Here is a 21,086-nt window from a genome sequence, read left to right as displayed (position 1 = left end):
CAGATCAACATACTTGCCGGAATCTTTTCCGGCAAGTAACAAACAGACTCAAATGCAATAACCTCTGCTCAGGCGAAGGTAACAATCACTTATTGCTTCTTTAAGCAGGTAATTGCAAGAACACCAACATCATTTGAATCAAAGGAGACACTTGTGCAACCTGAGCCTCATAAAAACCTGCATTGCAGGTGCTTCAATCACCAGGCTAGATAAGTAGTCCATAAATGAATAAACCTCATTAAAAAAATGTTACATAAATGAAAAGGTTCATCCAGAAGATCAAGAAGTGAGTGATCAATTTGCTGTAGGTGGAAGTAATGAAGGTTTCTGTTGTTTTAATCGCACATAATGCTGCAATCGGTTTCTATCCTGTCTATTCTCAACATCATCTAGATGTAGCTCTTTCTTCATGGATGTAGGATTGCTTGAAATCCACTAATAGGTGCAGGAGCAGATGTATCAGAGGGTCGTTCAATAGTGACTTTACCATATGGAAGATCCGTGTACAGTGCATTCAGAAAGTATTCAGACCCCTTCACTTTTTTCACATTTTGTTATGTTGCAGCCTTATGGTGAAATCGTTTAAATGCATTTTTTTCCCTCATCAATCTACACTCAATACCCCATAATGACAAAGAGAAAACAGGATTTGAGGAAGTTTTGCAAATTTATTAAAAAGAAAAAACTGAAATATCACATTGATAAGTATTCATACCCTTTGCTATAACACTTGAAATTTAGCTCAGATGCCTCCCATTTCTCTTGATCATCTTTGAGATGTTTATACACCTTGATTGGAGTCCACCTGTGGTAAATTCAATTGATTGGACATGATTTGGAAAGGCACACACCTGTCTATATAAGGTCTGACAGCTGACAATGCGTATCAGAGCAAAAACCAAGCCATGAGGTCGAAGGAACTGCCTGCAGAGCTCAGAGACAGGATTGTGTCGATGCACAGATCTGGGGAAGCCTACAAAAACATTTTCTGCTGCATTGAAGGTTCCCAAGAGCACAGTGGCCTCCATAATTCTTAAACGGAAGAAGTTTGGAACAACCAGGACTCTTTCTAGAGCTGGCCGTCCGGCCAAACTGAGCAATCGGGGGAGAAGGGCCTTGGTAAGAGAGGTGACCAAGAACCCGATGGTCACTCTGGCTGAGCTCCAGAGATCCTGTGTGGAGATGGGAGAAACTTCCAGAAGGACAACCATCACTGCAACACCCCACCGATCTGGGCTTTATGGCATTTTGAAGGCTTCCCCAGATCTGTGCCTCGACACAATCCTGTCTCTGAGCTCTGCGGGCAGTTCCTTCGACCTCATGGCTTGGTTTTTGCTCTGATATGCATTGTCAGCTGTGAGACCTTATACAGACAGGTGTGTGCCTTTCGAAATCATGTCCAATCAATTGAATTTACCACAGGTGGACTCCAATCAAGGTGTACAAACATCTCAAAGATGATCAAGAGAAATGGGAGGCACCTGAGCTAAATTTAAAGTGTCATAGCAAAGGGTATGAATACTTATGTCAATGTGATATTTCAGTTTTTTATTTTTAATAAATTTGCAAAACTTTCTAAAATCCTGTTTTCTCTTTGTCATTATGGGGTATTGAGTGTAGATTGATGAGGGAAAAAATGAATTTAAACGATTTCAGCATAAGGCTGCAACATAACAAAATGTGAAAAAAGTGAAGGGGTCTGAATACTTTCTGAATGCACTGTATGTAATGTTTGCATGTTGGGGACTGAAACAAAATGTTCATCACTCCATGATCACTGATATGGACCAAACTTTGCTGAACCATAATAATGGCAACTCTGAAGAGTAATGGAGCTCTCTCTGTATGTTCATTTGTAAGGAAAGGATCAATGTCAGAAGTTTCTTACAGAAATGTTATTTTACGTACTAAAAGGTTATTGCAATTTTTTTTCCCCAAAATGTTAGGGCCTGATAAAGCTAAACTTAAAACTGTGATGGGAACAGAGAGACAGCCAGCAAATTTGAAAGTTATCATAAATTTACAACAGAAAGAAAGTTCTCCTTTGCATTTTCATGTTGCACATGCAAAGCGACATTTTTGGCCTCTTGGGGCTCTCCTTATATATTTCCCTTCTCCCTTCATAAAGGCTCTTCCTGACACCTCTTCTTCTTTCCACCTTCCAATAGCTCATCTTTCACATTTTCCTTTTCTCACTTTAAACCACTTCATCATAGATTGCCATTAACCATCACCCATATTCAGGTGTGCACATCTCCGCCCCCATTTATTTCCATTGCCAAGACAACAGCTGGTGATGACCGAGAGTTAAAAACGTGAAATGTCCTAGGAGTGAAAGTAAGGGGAGAAAACAACAAAAAAGGTAAAAGGGTTTGGTTGGTGGAGTAGATGGATGGGAGGGGGAAAAGGGAAGGAATACAAGTGATGGAGTGTACAGCTGGTGCACTTCAATAAGGGTGCCAGGCACAAGAATTTGAGGTGTTCGAGCGTGTACACGTGTACAAAGGGGTGAACGAGGTATAAAGAATTCCTTCAACATAGGAAGAGTCTTATTCAATAACCATCCAGATGATCAGTTAATCATCGACGTTTTGACCATTCACAGAACCTCTCCGAGTAGCAGGACCAAAACATTGGTTGTGTCCGAAGGTCATCCAATTAGAGATAGATAGAGAAATAATTAAAAGCAGAAAGAGTGCAATGGAGTTATAGGAGCAATAGAAAAGACAGCTTCATAGTAGATCTACGATGACCATATTAAAAGTCCCCAAAAATCCGATCTTCTTGTAGGGTCAGCCGGAGAAGGTTTTTCACCCAAGCCTTTCACGAACTGGCTGTCCAGGCTTGACACAACTGAAATGTGGCTGGAATTTAGAATTTGGTTCTGGCAATCTCGCCTTCCCTATGCAATGGCCATCTGGATAATCAGCTGTTACCATCCATCACTGAGGTCTTGACACTTCGATCACAGAACCTCTCATAACCAAAGGTTCACAACCGAAACTGTGTCCAAAGGTCATCCGATCAGATATGGGGAAGAAAGGATGAAGAAAAAGATGAGAAATATAAAAAAACAGAGGAGAGGAAGGAGAGGAAGCAGAGGAGGAAAGTGCAGAAGAGGAGACAGGGAAGAGAAAGTGGGGGAAGAGGAGAAAAGGAAGCGGGAAATGAGAGGCAAAGGAAGAGAATGAGGACAAGAGGAAGCAGAGGAGGACATGGATAATTGGAAGTAGAGGATGACAAGGACAAGGAAAAGAGGAAGTGAAGGATGAGGACAAGGAGGGGATGAGGAAGTAGAGGTTGACGAGGATGCCAAAGAGGGGAAGATAAAACTGAGCATGAGGAGGAGGACGAGGATGAGAGGAAGTGGAGGAGGATGAAGAAGAGGAAAAGCGGACAATGAGAACGAGAGTAAGTGGATGATGTGGAGAAGAGGAAGCTGGGGAGGAGGGAAAGAGGAAGTGGAGAAGGACAAGGAGAATTGGAAGTCGAGGATGACAAGGAGAAGAGGAGGACAAGGGGGAGATAAGGAAGTAGAGGTTGAGGAAGAGGACAAAGAAGGGAAAATGAAGCCGAGCATGATGTGGATGAAGACAAGAAGTGGAGGAGGATGAGGAGAACAAGTGGAGGACAAGGACAAGGAGAGGAAGTGTATGATGGGCAGAATGGGAAGCTGGAGAGAAAGGGGAGGTGAAGAGGAAGCAGTGGAAAAGGGGAAGAGGAAGATGTGGAGGGTAAGAGGTAGTGGTGGAGGAGAGGAAGAGGTAGCAGTGGAGGAGGGGAAGAGGAAGCACTAGGGGGCAAGGGGCAGAGGAAGCTGGGGACGAGGACAGGAGCAAGTGGGGGATGAGGGGCAGGAGAAGCGGAGGATGAGAAGGACAAGGGGGAGATGAGTAGGTAGAGGTTGAGGAGGAGGACAAAAAAGGGAAAATAAAGCCGAGCATTAGTTGGATGAAGACAAGAAGTGGAGGAGGATGAGGACAAAAAGTGGAGGACAAGGACAAGGGGAAGAAGTGGATGACGAGCAGAATGGGAAGCTGGAGAGGAAGGGAAAGTGAAGAGGAAGCAGTGGAAAAGGGGAAGAGGAAGATGTGGAGGGTAAGAGGTAGTGGTGGAGGAGAGGAAGAGGTAGCAGTGGAGGAGGGGTAGAGGAAGCACTAGGGGGCAAGGGGCAGAGGAAGCTGGGGACGAGGACAGGAGCAAGTGGGGGATGAAGGGGAAGAGGAAGTGGAGGACGAGGAGGACAAGGGGGAGATGAGGAGGTAGAGGTTGAGGAGGACAAAAAAGGGAAATAAAGCCGAGCATTAGTTGGATGAAGACAAGAAGTGGAGGAGGATGAGGACAAAAAGTGGAGGACAAGGACAAGGGGAAGAAGTGGATGACGAGCAGAATGGGAAGCTGGAGAGGAAGGGGAAGTGAAGAGGAAGCAGTGGAGAAGGGGAAGAGGAAGCAGTGGAGAAGGGGAAGAGGAAGCTGTGGAGGCGGGTAAGAAGTTGTGGTGGAGGAGGATAAGAGGTTATGGTGGAGGAGGATAAGAGGTTGTGGTGGAGGAGGGGAAGAGGTAGCAGTGGAGGAGGGGAAGAGGTAGCAGTGGAGGAGGGGAAGAGGTAGCAGTGGAGGGGGAGGGGGGAAGAGGTAGCAGTGAAGGAGGGAAAGAGGTAGCAGTGGAGGAGGGGTAGAGGTAGCGGTGCAGGAAGGTAAGAGGTAGCGGTGGAGGAGAGGAAGAGGGAGTAGTGGAGGAGGAGAAGAGAAAGCGGTGGAGGATGGGGAGAGGGAGAGGGAGCGCTAGGGGGCGAGGAAACTGGCGATGAGGGCAAGAGGAAGTGATGGATGAAGGGAAGAAGAAGCGGAGGATGAGGGAGGGGGAGGAAGCGGGGGATGAAGGGGAAGAGGAAGCCAGGGATGAAGGGGAAGAGGAAGTGCAGGAAGAGGGAGAAGAGGAAGTGGGGGTGGAGCACGAAGGAGAAGAGGAAGCGGGAAGGGGGGCGGGGGAGGGCAGTGGGAAGTGGAAGCTGGAGACGATTGGAAGAGGAAGAGAGGAACGAGAGGGGGGGAAGAAGTGGGGCCAAGGGGGAAGAGGAAGCGGGGGACAAGGGAAAAGAGGAAGTGGGGGACAAGGGAAAAGAGGAAGCGTGAGACGAGGGGAAAGAGGAAGCGTGAGACGAGGGGAAAGAGGAAGCAGGGGACAAGGGGCAAGAGGAAGCAGGGGGCGGGAGAGGAAGCGGGGGATGAGGGGGAAAAGGAAACAGGGGATGATGAGGTAGAGGAAGTGGTGGGGGACAAGAGGGAGGAGAAAGCGGGGGTGGGGGGGGAAGTAAGGAGGCGTGGGACAAGGGGAAAAGGAAACTGGGATGAAGGAGAGAGGGAGTGGGGGATGAGTGGGAAAAGGAAGTGGGGGGCGAAGGGGAAGAGGAAGCAGACGATGAGGTTGAAGAGGAAGCGGGGGATGAGGAGGAAAGGGATTGGGGGATGAGAAGAGGAAGCAAGAGATGATGAGAAGAGGAAGCAAGAGATGATGGGAAGGGGAAGCGGGGGACGAGAGGAGGAGCGAGAGATGATGGGAAGAGGAAGCAGGGGGACGAGGAGAGGAAGCGAGAGATGCTGGGAAGAGGAAGAGGAAGCGGGCGACAAGGGATGGGGCAAAATGGGAAGAAGCGGGAGATGAGGGGAAAGAGGGGACGATAAAGTGGGGGGGGGGGGGGAGGAGGTGGCCAAGGAGTAGAGGAAGTAGAGGACAAGAGGAAGTAGAGGAGACGAAGAGGAGAAAAGGAGCGAAGAGGAGAAGAGGGAGCGAAGAGGAGAAGAGGGAGTGAAGAGAAGAGGCCAGGGAGAAGAGGAGGACAAGGAAGGAGGAGGCCACAGAGAAGAGGAAGCAGATGAGCAATAGAGGAAGCAAGTGAGTGGAAGAGGAAGTGGATGAGCTGAAGAGGAAGTGGATAAGTAGAAGTGTGGATGCAAATGAGGAGAAAGGAAGCAGTTTAGGAGAAGAGGAGGTGGATGAGGAGAAGAGGAGGCAGATGAGGAGAAGAAGCGGCAGAAAATTGGAAGTGGAGGAGGCCAAGCAGGAGAAGAGAAAGCAGAGGAGGACAAGAGGAGAACAAGGAGAAGAGGAGGAGGAGAGGAGGACGAGGAGAAAAGGAGGAGTAGTGGACCGGGGGTGGGGGGAGGGGGATAGGCAGATGAATGGGGAGGGGGGAGGAGGATGATGGGAGGGGGGAGGAGGACGATGGGAGGCGGGGAGGAGGACGATGGGAGGCGGGGAGGAGGATGATGGGAGGAGGGGGAGGAGGATGATGGGAGGAGGGGGAGGAGGACGATTGCGGGGGGGGGGGGGTGGGGGGTGGAGAAGGACGATCGGAAGAGGGGGTAGAGAAGGACGATCGGAGGAGGGGGTGGAGAAGGACGATCGGAGGAAGGATTGGGGGAGGAGGACGATGGGAGGAGGGATTGGGGGAGGAGGACGATGGGAGGGGTGGGGGTGGAGAAGGACAATCGGAGGATGGGGGGGGGGCGGGGAGAGGGGGAGGGGAAGAGGATGACAACAGGGGGTTGAGGAGAAAGATGGGGTGGGGGTAAGCTGTGGGGGGGGGGGGGGGGGGGTTAAATACGATGGCGGAGAGGGGGACGATGGCGTGGGGGCGGTGGGAAGGACGACAGTGGGGTGTGGGGAGGATGACGGCAGGGGAGGGGAGGAGGACGGACGCGGATGAGAAGGACGACGGGAGGATGATGGGGGAGGAGAGGAGGACGATGGGGGAGCAAAAGAGGATGATGGGGGAGGAGAGGAGGATGATGGGGGAGGAGAGGAGGATGACGGGAATGGAGGAGGACGACAGGAGGGGATGGAGTACGATGGGGGAGGGGAGGAGGATGACGGTGGGGTGATGATAGGGGTTGAGGCGAAGAACAGGGGTGAAGCAGCAGGGGTGGGGTGGATGGCGATGATGATGACGACGACGATGGGGGAGAGGATAACAGGGGGGTGCCGTGGTGGGGGGGGGGGGGGGGTGCTAGGATAAAGATGGTGGGGAGGAGAAAGATGCGGGAAAGGGGAGGAGAAAGACGGTGGGGAGGAGGAGAAAGACGGTGGGGAGGAGGAGAAAGATGAGGAGGAGGGGAGTAGAAAGATAGGTGGAGGAGGATGATGACGATGATGATGATGACCACCTGGGGGGGAGGGGGGGGTGGGGAAGGACGACGACCACGACGACAGAGGATGGGGGAGGAAGAGGAAGACAGGGGCAGGTCGGGAGGAGGGTGATGGGGGAGGAGGGAGGAGAGGATGATGACGAGGGCCAGAGAAAGATGGAGGGGGGGAGGGGAAAGCCATGGATGGAGGGGGGAAAGCCATGGAGAAGGTGAGGATAAAGATGGGGGGGGGGGGGGTAGGGGAAAGACAGGAGGAGGAGGATGATGGGGTGGGCGGGGGGGGGGGGGGGGGGAGTGGGAGAGGGGAGAGGAAGATGATTTGGAGATGACGGGGGGGGGGGGGGGGGGGGAGGAGTGGGAGGATGGGGGGAGGATGGCGACGGGGAAGACTGTGATGGGGAAAATGGCGATGGGGAGCATGACGAAGAGGAGCAGGATGGGAAGGAGGACTATGACAGGGAGGAAGCAAAGAAGAAGCAGAGATGAGGAAGTGGAGGAGAGGAGGGGAAGAAGAGGTGGTGAAGAGGAGATGGAGAAGAGGATGTGGAGGAGAGGATGTGGGTGGAGAAGAGGAGGTGGAGAAGAGGAGATAAAGAAGAGGAGGTGGAGAGCAAGTGGAGAATGAGAAGAGGAAGTGTAGGATAAGAGGATGCAGAGGATGAGACGAGGCAGCATAGGATGAGAAGATGAAGCAGAGGATGAGAAGAGGAAGCAGAGGATGAGAAGTGGAAGCGGAGGATGAGAAGAGGAAGCAGAGGACAAGAGAAAGCAGAGGAGGACAAGGAGGAGAAGAAACAGCAGAGGAGGGCAAGGAGAAGAGGAAGGGAAGGATAAGATGAGGAAGTGGAAGAGAAGAAGAAGAGTAGGGGAAGCAGTGGAGAAGAGGCAGTGGGAGCAGAGGAGGAGGAGGAGGAGGAAAAGAAGAAGCACAAGCAGGAGTAGTAGGAGTAATTCGGAGCAGCAGAAGGAATAGTCGAAGGAAAAGTAGAAGGAAGTTTATATGACAGTCAGAGAAGAGGAGGAGGCAGAAAAAGCATGATTTACCACCATGGTTTTACCACCAATAGAAAAGACTCCTTAACAGGAGACACATCAACAAAATAAACAATCAATTTTGAAGAGATGTGATTGATTCCTTCAGCATATTCAGTGACTGATTGATTGACAATCTGGATGATTAGATATGAGATACATAGATAGATAATTTTTTGGAAGTACCTATGGTTCTCATGTTTATGGATGGGAGTGCATAAGTATGGTGTAAGCAGGACAATGACATGTATATCATTGTATTTATATGTTGTTAACTACATATTATAAGACCATGAACAATCCAACCAGTATATTTTATGTAATATTTGATGTAAACCTGAGTTTACAGCAGAAGGAAGCAACACCAAACAGCCCAACCCATGCAGACAGTGGTGTGTTAATGATATTATTGCTGCAGAGGGAAGAAATTCTGATCTTGGCCAGAATATGAACAAGTTCAGTTGAGTGAAAAGTAATAGGTCTTCTCGTCCTTGTAAAGATGTCACCACCTGCATGCTGAAAGCACCAGAAACCTCCATCATGAGCACCAGCAAAAGAGGGTAACCTTCTCACCTCCGCCACACTGGTCATGGAGCCCGACACAGGATATGCCTTCATCACCACCTTGGCGACGCCGTGCATGTTGACAAATCCCTTCCACAAACTCTCCAAGTGTGACAAAGCCTGCAGCTCAATTTCTTGGCTAGAAATGACATAAAAAAGCGAGCACACAAATTCCCACATTAAAACGGCGACAGCGGTTTTCATACACCACGGATAAGAATCGGGAGGGTCCGAGAAGATCGAAAGTGGCAATTCGCAAAAGTGAAACAATTTCTGTCGTAGACAAATTATGTCACAGATTTTGTGCTGAAAAAAAAAAATCCTTCTATTGAGAAAAAGGTATACGAAGCTTTCTCAATGGAGAAAGAATTTGGTTCTGACGAAGGCCTTCCTGCGGCAGAGACGAAGGGCTGAACTAATTCTCTTGTAGAAAATAACCCGAAAAAAGACAACTATTGGCACTTAATTTCTCGCAAAGCGACAAACAATCCCAAGCTAACTAGAACAAATTTCATATTGCAAAGAGGTAAAGAGTCCTGCATTCAAGTCACATTGGTTTAAAGGCAGAAGGATGGTGTAGGGGAGGAAACTGTAGCAGAAAACATCAATTGTAACTGGTGAATGAGATGTCCACAAAGTTCAAAATGCCCTGTCGAGTAGCAAAACGTTTCCTTGAAAATGTTCATTAAAAAAAATAAAAGATAAAGCAAACTTAAGGTAAAAATTCACAAGCCTCAAACCCAAGATGGAAAGGACAGTTGAATGAAGCACGTGCAAGTAAAACCTCCTGAAGAGATTCCTGGACTGTATTATGTATGCACTCTATCATTTAAGATTTCCTGCAAGCACATCTACACATAATCTTTTTATCGATACATAATGTGCAATAAATCAAAAACTGTACGAGGCCCTGGCAATAAATAAAAACAAATTTCAGGCAGCAAAATTGTGCAAAATCCCCCACCCTTCCCCTCACAGCAAGCAGCACCTCACAACGGGTACAGAGATGACCGAAGGCTTTGTGTCTGCTCTGAATTCCGCCTCCTCCTCTTTTTTCTTCTTCTTTTTCTTCTTCTGTTCTTCTTCCTCGTCCTGCTCCAAGCCAAACCTATAACTTGCCACTGGGCTGGCAGTCAGTACGGGTTGCTGTGGCGAAAGTGAGGTGAAGACCGGTTGCACAGGTGAATGCAGCACATGAGCAGCAGGCATTTCGGTCATGAAATCGACCGACGGCGACTGATGCACCATCATCGAGTGCAGAATAAAACTCGACTGCTCTGCCGTTGCGCTAATGGTGACGGGTGGCTTCGGTGGAGCCGGCTCAGCCGACGAAGGTAAAGCTGCGGCAGCTTGGGAAGCATAGCGCTCAAGTCTGGGATCAGCTCTTGTCCGTTCTACACTTGATACTGGACGTAATGGTTGTATAGGGGGTGTAACAGCAAATGGGGCAGGGATTGAAACTGGGGTTGGGGCAGAGATTGAAACTGGGGTTGGGGCAGGGATTGAAACTGGGGTTGGGGCAGAGATTGAAACTTGGGTTGGGACTGGGGTTGGTGGAAGAGGCACGGGAGGGGGCGGCATGAGAGTAGTGTCAGATTTCTTAGTGAAGGAGCCACTTGATGTAGAGCTTGAAGAGGATGCTGGCTTGGCTTTCTTTGCAGGCGGCGGATCATCACTGGCAACCACCATCCGACCTGTAGGATGACACAGTCTCTATAAATGGTGATAATATAGATTATACGACCACAAATTTGTAATTATAAAATGGCACATTAAATTATCTACAGTAAAAATGCAAAAACAATTCAAATTTGGTGCTAACGGGAGACGATAAGTGTGAGCTGAGTTCACAAAACACAATGTTTTACCACTCTCAAACTAGAAAGGAAAACTACAATGGATGGTGCAGTAGGAAACGGATACTTAACCAGTCATAAAAAGGTATGGATGGGGAGGAAGATAAATAAGGTGGTGGCACCCCCAAACTATTCAGCAGTGTTTACTTATTTGAACAGATTTCTTCATCCAGGACTGAAACCAAACAAAACATGTGCAACACTGTTGGCTTCATATAGCGTATGTATGGAATTACAACATCCAAGTGTCGATGCCAAACACAAACTAGAACGACACTCGGCTGAATGCATACCACCGCTAGGCTGAACAGTTTACGTTTTCTATCACACAGATTTGCATCTGTGCCTGAACCAAAATCGAATTGGCTTCTTATTGTCACCTAACCAACTCATCCTTCGAGTTTTGTCATAACTTGTCCAAAACTTTTTGAAATATCATGCGAAGTATCGTTTTTGGCTCCAACTCTGAAGGGTGAAGAATCACTATAAAACATTTTTTTAAAGTCTCACATCCGGATCCGTATTCGAATCTTCACCAAAATCGAATCAATTAATCCCTGTCACACACCTAACCTGTCCACAAAATTTCATCTGAATCAGTACACAACATTTTGAGACATCCTGCTCACAGACAGTCTGGGGTGAAAACATAACCTCTGTCCACCTTCGGTGGTGGAGGTAACAAGCTGCTGAACCCACCAGCAAATGAATGGAACGTTACACAGGTTAGGCTACTGGTCACAGGATGGTGCAAATAAATAAATAACAAAGAACAAAAACAGGTTTGTCACCAACTAGGAATTGTATAAAACCCACTCTCCTTTTTTTGGTATTTCAAAACTTCTTCAGTGATGGAAAGTTTCTTTTACAGAGAAAGATGGGGACGAAGAACAGAAAGAACACGATGAATGTATGCGTCTGATGAATGTAGAGTGTGTACGGAATCTGGAATTTCTTTTGATTTTGCTAAAGCTTGTGAAGACAACAACAAAAGTGCTAAACAATATTGAATATATTCCTTTCTTTAAGGGAAGGGGAAAAAGTTTCACCACAAATAATCCCAAAATGATGCAGACAACCAATCAGCATAGTTACTCAAACCAATAGCCAGAGCCAAAACAATCTTTTTGAAAAGCAATTCATCCTAAAGGAAATGAAAAAAATAAACAACTAATTAGAGCATGATTTGCATCAGCAGATAAGCCTTTGGGAGAAAAAAATGAAAAAATAAAAGATTTTAAAAAGCTCGATTTTCAATTGTGAACTTTGAGAAAAGAAATGATAGATGTTTTGTGTCCAAATCCATTCGGACAGGTTTGTCATCCACGGCCTCACAATTATTTTTTCCCCGATTTCAATGTTGTTTCGATGAAAAATTTCCAAGCGAAAAGTTGGATTTAAAATAATCAAATATATCTTGGGTTCCTGCTCAGGAAGATCTCAAAATTAGGGCAAAATACCAGCGCATGTGCAAATTCTGAGTACTAGAACGTCCGAGCCTCATTTTGAGTTTTCCTTGAGACAACAACCCTAAATTTGCTTTCAAAGCTGGAAAAAGTAAAAATTATGCACATATACCAAAAAGAGATGAAGTGAAAAAATTATATATAAAAATCTAAATGTGCACAAAAGAAATGAAAGTATTTTTTCAAATTGTCAATTCAGGTACCAAAACCAGCAAAAGTTAATAGAATTGTGGCATCATTGGAGCAAAACATGATAAGAGGGAGAGTGACAACAGATGTCCTTATGCATGGGAGAAGTCTGGCACAAACCAAAGGATGTACTAACATAGAGTTGAGGCTCATGCAAAACAAACAAACAAACAAACAAACAACCAAACAAGAAAGATGTTGTGCACAACACGATACTTGCATATTACAAATAAACAAAATGCTTCCAGGTTTTGATTGGTGACCCAAATCAGTGACCCAATATGCAAATTCTGTTCAACCTACCAGAGTACCTAGGCGAGGGATACTTATGCAGATTGCACATTACTTCCTAAAAAAAGATTCTGCGTATTGCAAGAAGACTGTAGATGTTTGTGTGGTGTGTGTCTACAGGAATAAAGGGTCTAAGGGTATGTTCCACGATCCTCAACCTTATATCCCAAAAAGCTTCAAATGGTCTAAGTCTAAGTGGTCCTGAGGGTTTATAATGGTCTTAAGGAGTCTGAAGCTCGACAAGGTCTAAAGATCTAAATTATATTTTCCAATAGTAGTTGGGGTCTAAAGAGTCTAAAGATGGTATAACCGGTCTGATAGTGAAGGGTCTAAGCACTGATTGTGATTGGGCCAGGGGTGGTTGGAGTGGAAACGCTGGGGAGAGGGTGGGGCGAAAGTGCCAGCAGGGGTGGGGCATAAATAACTGGGGGGATTTGGAGAGCAAGGCAGAGTGCCAGACTGTGTCGAGAGAGATATGGCGAGAGAGACGGCCCGATATGTCTGATATTTAGTGCCTCCATCTATTGATGGGAGAGCAGGAGCAGCATATCCAGGGAATAATGACAGGGTTTGAAATGGAACTGATAATCTCAGATCAGTCCATTGGAGAAAAAGAAGGCTTTGATGTCACCTGGCAGCATGGATGCATGACATTGCTGATGATTGGAAGTAAGCTAATAGGTGTGGAGTTAAGGGAATTGGTTTTTGCACCTTGTTTATGTAATGCAGAGATGTTGGCCGACCTTCAAGCAGAAGGAGGCTGACCCAGGGCAAATGATAGGGTGAAAAGAGCAGAAAGAGAAAGTGCAAGAGCAGCAGAGCAGGTTTTTAAATTAGGACTGTCCGGTCCGGTCCGGATCATGAGCTGATGCTGTCCGGTCCATTTGCAGAATCTGAGTTAAGGGTTGCCAGAAACTACGGTTAAACTAAGGTTAAGGGTTGCCTTCTCAGGTGAAAAATATACAGAGTCCAGGAGCAGGTGCGTGCGACAGGGAGTAGTTGGCCAGCCAAGGGACGTAAAAAACTTTTGATGGCATAGCGTGTTAAAAGCAGTCATCCATGCTTAATGAACTCTACATGTGATGGGGATAAAGATGTGACCGGATGACAATCTCAGTTTTGACCTTAAAGGTCATTTTTTAGGTCATAAATGTCACGCGAGGTCAAATAAGTAATATTTATCTGGTTTTTGCAATATATTTTGGACGAAAAAAATTTAGGCCCCAAACGAGGAGAGATTCGATAGGCCATTGTACTGGGCTTTTTTCCATCAATTTGCATAATCATAGATACAAAGCATCATGGGAAAATTCAACATGACTGACAATTGAGGTATTAAAAAAGTCGCTCTAAAGTAGAGTAATGCAGTGTTTTCACAACTCTATAGCTCAACACCTGCTTCCATTTCATAATCTGCATGATCTGCATAAGAATCTGTGCAAAGGATCATGGGAAATGTAAAGGGCAACCATATAGCATCCTCAGAGATCGTGTTTGTGTTAGTGGTCATTGTCGGCAATACAGAATAGCCATACAGAATATGGCATTCTAATGTTGAACAGTAACTTTTGTCATCGTCAACGGCAGTATCTCCAGTATTGCAGTCAATCCTGAATACGTTGAATGTCTTGAGCTGTTGAACCAATTTTTCAACATCATCACCATCACGACGCATTCGTGACGGGAGAGCATCCGTACGGGTGAATACAGCCTCATCTTCGTCCTCTTCCATGTCAAGCATACGTCTTGTGTCACGCGATATTCGTGAGCGATGCGACCAGGTCATACAGAACTTGTCTCTTGCCTGATCATTGCGTGTGATGCCGATGATACCGTTCTGAACTTTACAAGTTCTGTTCATCCACTCTGTAGCTTGATCCGGTGGGATTTGGTTGAAGAGTCTCTTATCCCGTTTGACCACGAAATTACCGGCAACGAAATCTGCATATATCTCTGGTGCAGTCGTCGGAAGTTCCCTCATGTCTATCAAGTAGATGGGACCCCACCTGGCGTAGTTAGTGTGGTCGTAGATGGTGAGACATGGTAGCATTGCTGCAAATGCTTCCAGGTGTAGATGCCAGTTTCCATCTCTCTCTGCCCTTATGAACTGCAGCAGAATTTCCACCTTCTTCATGTATGACATCCACAGCGTGTAGTTTGGATTGTCGATTAACTGATTGCTGAATGTGTCGATGAGCGCCTGGATATTTTCATCGGCCAAGACCCCCGTAAGGTTTTCCACAGCATTGAAGATAGCTTCCTCGTTACTGTCATCTGCCTTATGCTGGAACACCAGGCCTACTCTTGTCGACAGCTCTCCAATCTGCACGTCATGTTCATAACCATTGGTTCTTAGCCACTCACGAAACATGGGCCATATGATTCTCCACAAACTTTCATATGTCAGCATGTGCCCGCGTACAGCTCGGTAGTCGGCTTTCCCTTCCAACATACTCTCGGTAGTGTTTGCGGTATATACCCCTGCATCAATCCACAGGTCATCCAAGCCAGAACTCTCCATGTGTTGACCGATTGCCTTAAGAAAGTTGAAGCATACATGCAATCCTCCCATCCTGAAGATTACATGGTCATACTCCGGATTTGCCCACACTAACTCGTTCCCTCGGCTGTACAGAGGTTGGTCAGCGGTTATAACTGTATGATCTTGTCCTATGTGCTTGGAGATACTGACAAACCTGTTGGACAGTTGTCAAGGTGTCGTTGTCGTCAGCTGGGGCCTGTAGAATTGGCAACATTCCCGTTGTAGTTACAGGTGGGTCAACGATGCTTGTAGCTGCATTGAAAGCCTCCCACCCAGGAACCATATGAGGATCTTCATGTAACCTGGAAAGGATCCAAGCCAGATCTTTGGACTTTGCTTTTGATCTCTCATCAGCATGGTTGAACCAAACACTAGCATCAATCTCTGCATCTTCACCAAAGACAGGTGACGGCCTCTGGCCCGATAGAAAGCGTGCGCGATCAATCATTTGAAACGTCTGCAAACTCCCAGGCTTTATGGCTCTCACTCTCTGAATGATGGGGTCAATGTAGTTAGTTGTATCCCGTTCTGGTTCCGGCCCCCGTTGCCAAACCACCATCTGTGTACAGTGGAAGGTGTTTTTGCCATCCAGAGTGGCCTCCAGCACATCGATATTGTCACATGAACAGTGAACCATGCGCCCTTCAACTATGTTCTCTGGTATGAACACGTTATCATTGTTTTCCATCTTGTCTAGGATGTTTTGTGCTATTGCAGTGTCAATTCGTCTGACGGTATCAATACCAATGGTGTGGTTTGCTGCATGAAACATATCCATCAGTGCTTCGGATCTGGTGGCTTGGTGAAGAGCCAAACCCAATCCAATATGCTTTGGAGTTAGTTTATGACTGTCAGAAACAGCATACACTATGTCTTGCGCAATGCTGCACACTTTGCGCTTGACGTCATCATCATCGTCATCCTCTGGGCTTTCGTCCAATACAGCCGTGCCGCCAAATAACAAGCGCAGGAACAGGTATAAACTCTCAGGAATCACCCGTTCAACATGAACCTGATCAATACCCTGCCATGTGGTTGAATGACCCGGGGTATCTTGTAGGTCTTGTCTGACACGTAGAGCAGCATGCACCATTTCCTGGAATATACTGCTAGGATGAAGGGATAATGTCAATTCCTCATCGGTGGACTCCTCTTCAGATGAGGCCACATGTTGTTCTGCTGCCTTCGTGAGAGTTTTAGAGATGAGAAACTCTGACTTCTCTCCAGGGTACAAAAGAAGGTATGCTTTCGGGTCTAAAGGCAGAACATAATTTCCCTTATGCCTAACTTTCTGCTGAATATCTTCATAGAAAGTCTTCCTCCTTGATTGGTATTTCAGAGGAACATCTGAACGAGCTTCCTTACATATGCACTCATATCTGCGCCATACATCCATCATGTCATACACATGGCCACGAGACAATCCTGTAATCAACTCGCAACACAGAGTGCCCATATTCTCATCGTGCTCGAGACCTGATGCAGAAGCAAGGTGTTTCTGCTTGTTTTGCCTGTCAAACGCTACCCAACATCGAAGGTGATAACAACCCTCAGCTGCTATCAAATCATTGATACCTGCCAGTCTTACGCTCATAACTGGGTCATTCTGGGCCATTTCAATGATACATTCGGATTTCCTCATTGTTGTGACTCTATGGGCCTTCTCGTCATCAGCCTTCTGACAAAACATACATGCTTTCCAGCTAATTGGTGCTTGAGAACTACGTCTCTGGATGGGTTCAGTGTGTGATGAAGTTGCAGCAACAGGAAGGTTAACAGGACTGACACGCGATTCAAGTCGTTTTTTAAGCCTGTTCATCTGGCTCTCGGACGTAAATGTACTGTAACATGCCTTGTGCCATTTCACTTCTTCTGCAAGAAAATTTGCTTCTGACACAATATCCAATCTATCTAGCACATCTAGATTGTTTGTATCATTAAGTTTTCTTCTCTGTGAAGCAACAATGAGAGTTCGGCGTTTTCCTTCGATAGGCGCTGTCCGCAGATCGACAGATGTTGCTGTACATTCCTGGCAGAAGAAACAACGTGTGTCGTGCGATTGATTCTGGCTTTTGTGCTTAATCACAGCTACTGGATCCATAATCCTGATCTCTGATCTGACGAGAAGCTAGTGAAATCTGCAACGAGAAGAGAAAATATGATTGTAAAGACGCTTCCACAAGAACATGTACGCAACATTCAATGTTATATAGTAAAGCAGAGCAACACAAATCTGTGACAACACTGTGTCGCCGCAACATTGAATTTCCCATGATCCTTTTCTCGCACTGTCAGGCAAATAGTCTTCTGAATAGCCCAATAGTCGAAGCTACATACTTGATAAGTTTAATGTTCTTGGTTTGGGGAGTTTATGGGTTACAGAGACATGTTGTACATTACTCTACACCAGAGACAGGTTTGGCGACCATTTTGTGGACGCCATATTGAATTTTCCCATGATGCTTTTTACCTATGCGTATGCAAATGGCCTTAAAATAAGCCCAATACAATGCGCTATCTAGTGCCAAAGTTTGAACAAGCAGGTATATTCCATTCATGAGTTATTGCAAAATTTAGATACATTGTCCTTATTTGACCCCACGTGACCTTTGTGACCTCAGAAATGACCTTAAAAGTAAAATTTGAGAATGTCATCCGGGCACTTTCTAATCCCCACGCCATGTAGAGCAGATTGAACATAGATGACTGCTTTTAACACACCATGCCATCAAAACTTTTTCTAGCGCTCTTTTAGCTAGGTGGCTGGTCCACTATATCGAAGAATTCTCAGGCTGTGCTGGGAGGGGTAGGAGGAGGGGAGGAGGGGCAGAAAGAGAGACAGTAGATGGAGTGATTGTTTGTGTGTTTGATAGGTTTGGGAAGGAAATCAAGTGGAAGTGGGGGGGGGGGGGGGGGGGGGGGGGGAGGAGTAAGGAGAAAGTGGAGAAGAAGAGGAAGGAAGGAAGAGGAAATCTTGTGAAGAGGAACACGAGGTGTGTTCCAGACAGATACATTGGGAAAGTTTTTGCCTTTTCCATGCCTTCGCCCAGAAGGTGGCCGGAGGCATGATGTTTTCAGGTTGTTCGTACGGTTTCCTCGTTTTTCTCAGCAACCACGTGCGATTTAGAATAAACTTTCAGTGTAGGAGTGACACCCATGTAGAATGTTTTTTATGATAATTGCGATGTCACAGGTCATGTGGTATGGCAGCCATCTTGGAATAAATGCAAATAATTAAAAAGATACTTCTCAGAAACCGCTAAATGAAAATATTTGAAACTTGGAACATTGTCAAGTACTCCCAATGGGGGAACAAAAGCATGATAATGGTGACATCATGGGTGAGTGAAGTGGTATACCAGCCATAAATGTTTTAATCGAATGCCATATCCTAAAAATCTGAAATTGCATGCACATGATCGACAATCAATTTGTATTGAAATATTAAATTTATGACATCATAGGTCACATGGTTTGGCAACCATATTGGATTTAACTAAAAACCTAAAAAAAACAAAATCTTCTACCAAACCACCAAAGCGATTGACTCAAAACTTTACGTGTCATCAACTAGGCATAGCGATTCAAAGTTGATCACAAAAACATCATTGGTCACATGTTGTGGCAGCCATATTGGATTGAAGGAAAATATTAAATAATGATCTCTGAAACCACTTACCCTATCGATGCGAAATTTTACAAACATAATCGAGCACCACTGTTGCATATAGTTTGAAAATTATGACGTCGTAGATCACGTGGTTTGGCAGCCATCTTGGATAGAAAAACGAACCTTATCCGATCAACACGAAACGTCACAAACATGATCCCCTACCCATACATAGTGATGGCATCTACCCGTTGTGGGACTATGCGGAGGCATATTGGTGACACAGTCGCATTGTTCTAGTTTTTTTTTTTGACGTGAGGAGGGGAATAAGAAAGTTGAGGAGCGTGAAAGGACAACACTGGATAAAAAAGCGGAACGAGACACAGGGCGTGCAAGCAGAGACAATTTGCATGTGAAGATGAGGCCTTGGTGAGGAGTCCAGACACAAATTTGCTAATTCTCAATAACAACGTATGGTTAAACACAGAAAAGTGGACGAAAACACAACCAACATCACAGGGATGACTAGAACGCCACTCAGTAGAGCGCATACTCCCGTCGTGGGTTTAGTTGGAATAATACGTTTTGTTTAACATCCCCTCTCCCCAAAACAATAAATGAAAAAGAAGGTAGGCCCTTACTGTCAGAGAATTAATTTTGATATATCTCGGAATTAGCGGAGAAAAACATCATTTAAGAATAAGAATAAAAGCTTTAATGCAGGAAAACAGAAAAAATCTTTCCCAAAAAAATTCCCCCAAAAAATTCCTCGATCCAGAATAATATCCTGAGCTTCACCAAAAACTAATCAATTCTTCCTTATCCCAAGGGCAATCATCCCACCAACTTTCATCCAAATCCGTTCAGAACTTTTCCAGATATCTTGTTCACAAACACACGAACACGAGCATACGAACACACACACACACGGACGGACGGACGGACACGATCAAATGCGTTACTCCCTGGCGGGAGTAATAAACCTGAAAATCGCAGAGCCAGAACCAGAATTATTTATTTGGTCTGGGAGGCCATGCGAAGTTTCTTCTTCTTCAGCCTCTCACAACCCTGGGTGAATATGCGATCTTTAAAAAAAAAAGTTCTATTTTTGCCAAATCTGTTTTATTCGTTCGTTAATATACCTCAGCCATTGACAAATCTGGAATTATAATTTTATTTGATGTTCAAATTAACCCGGGAAATTGTGTCAAACGATGCCTGCAAGTCTGTACATGTGATAAATAATTAATCGTCCACAGTCAGACTCTTCTTCTTCACGCAATAACAACTTCCAGCTTCCAGACCGTACATCCAATCATCTTCAAATTTTGCACACTTGTTACTCTTCATGACTTCTACTACAGTATGAAGTTTCACTTCGATCAATTAAGTGGTTCAAGAGATATAAATGTTTTTATTATTTGCGTTTAATTAACGATATCTGCCAAACCACGTGACCTATCGCAAATTCCAAAAGGGCATTATGGTAGACTGATATGCTGAACAGATCTGTGACGTTTCCACTCGATTGGATCACAAATGAGGGAGGAGCTAGGTTTTAAATTTTGTGCTTAAAAACGTCATAACTCTGAAACCATGTGATGCATGATGTCATGCTCGCTGACTTTTTTGTTCGTCATGGGTATGCGATTCTGCCTGCAAAGTTTGGCCTCGATCTGTTCAGGCATTTTGGAGAAAATTGATTTTAGTGTTTTTCACTCAAAACAAGATGGCGGCCGAACCACGTGGCATGTGACGTCATAATTACCATTAAAATATTCTACAGACCGAGTCCCTCCTATGGTAAAAATCTGCTCTCAATCGGTCCAATTATTGCAGAGAAAATGGTTTTTAAAGGAAAACAGAAAAAAAAATTCCCCCAAAAAATTCCTGGATCCGGAATAATTTCCTGAGCTTCACCAAAAACTAATCAATTCTTCCTTATCCCAAGGGCAATCGTCCCACCAACTTTCATCCAAATCCGTTCAGAACTTTTCCAGATATCTTGTTCACAAACACACGAACACGAGCATACGAACACACACACACACGGACGGACACGATCGAATGCGTTACTCCCTGGCGGGAGTAATAAACCTGAAAATCGCAGAGCCAGAACCAGAATTATTTATTTGGTCTGGGAGGCCATGCGAAGTTTCTTCTTCTTCAGCCTCTCACAACCCTGGGTGAATATGCGATCTTTAAAAAAAAAAGTTCTATTTTTGCCAAATCTGTTTTATTCGTTTGTTAATATACCTCAGCCATTGACAAATCTGGAATTATAATTTTATTTGATGTTCAAATTAACCCGGGACATTGTGTCAAACGATGCCTGCAAGTCTGTACATGTGATAAATAATTAATCGTCCACAGTCACTCTTCTTCTT

At 45.5% G+C, this 21,086-nt stretch overlaps 1 protein-coding gene across 10 annotated transcripts in view; it reads right to left on the bottom strand.

Annotated features, from left to right (window-relative positions):
• LOC137421852 (uncharacterized) overlaps positions 1 to 21,086 on the bottom strand; it is a 265,646-nt gene that overhangs the window by 19,539 nt on the left and 225,021 nt on the right. For all 10 annotated transcript variants that reach the window (XM_068108313.2, XM_068108318.2, XM_068108317.2 and 7 more), the window contains 2 exons: positions 9,734 to 10,439; positions 8,755 to 8,884 (listed from right to left, as the gene is read on the bottom strand). In XM_068108313.2, coding sequence (XP_067964414.2) covers positions 8,755 to 8,884; positions 9,734 to 10,439 — 836 coding nt within the window. The remainder of the gene's footprint in view (positions 1 to 8,754; positions 8,885 to 9,733; positions 10,440 to 21,086) is intronic.

The sequence above is a fragment of the Myxine glutinosa genome, chromosome 2 (genome assembly GCF_964187855.1).
Source record: "Myxine glutinosa chromosome 2, kmMyxGlut1.1, whole genome shotgun sequence".
In the NCBI taxonomy this organism is placed as follows: domain Eukaryota; kingdom Metazoa; phylum Chordata; class Myxini; order Myxiniformes; family Myxinidae; genus Myxine; species Myxine glutinosa.
Note: the sequence above shows the minus strand (reverse complement) of the source record. Positions and strands in the feature narration are given on the sequence as shown.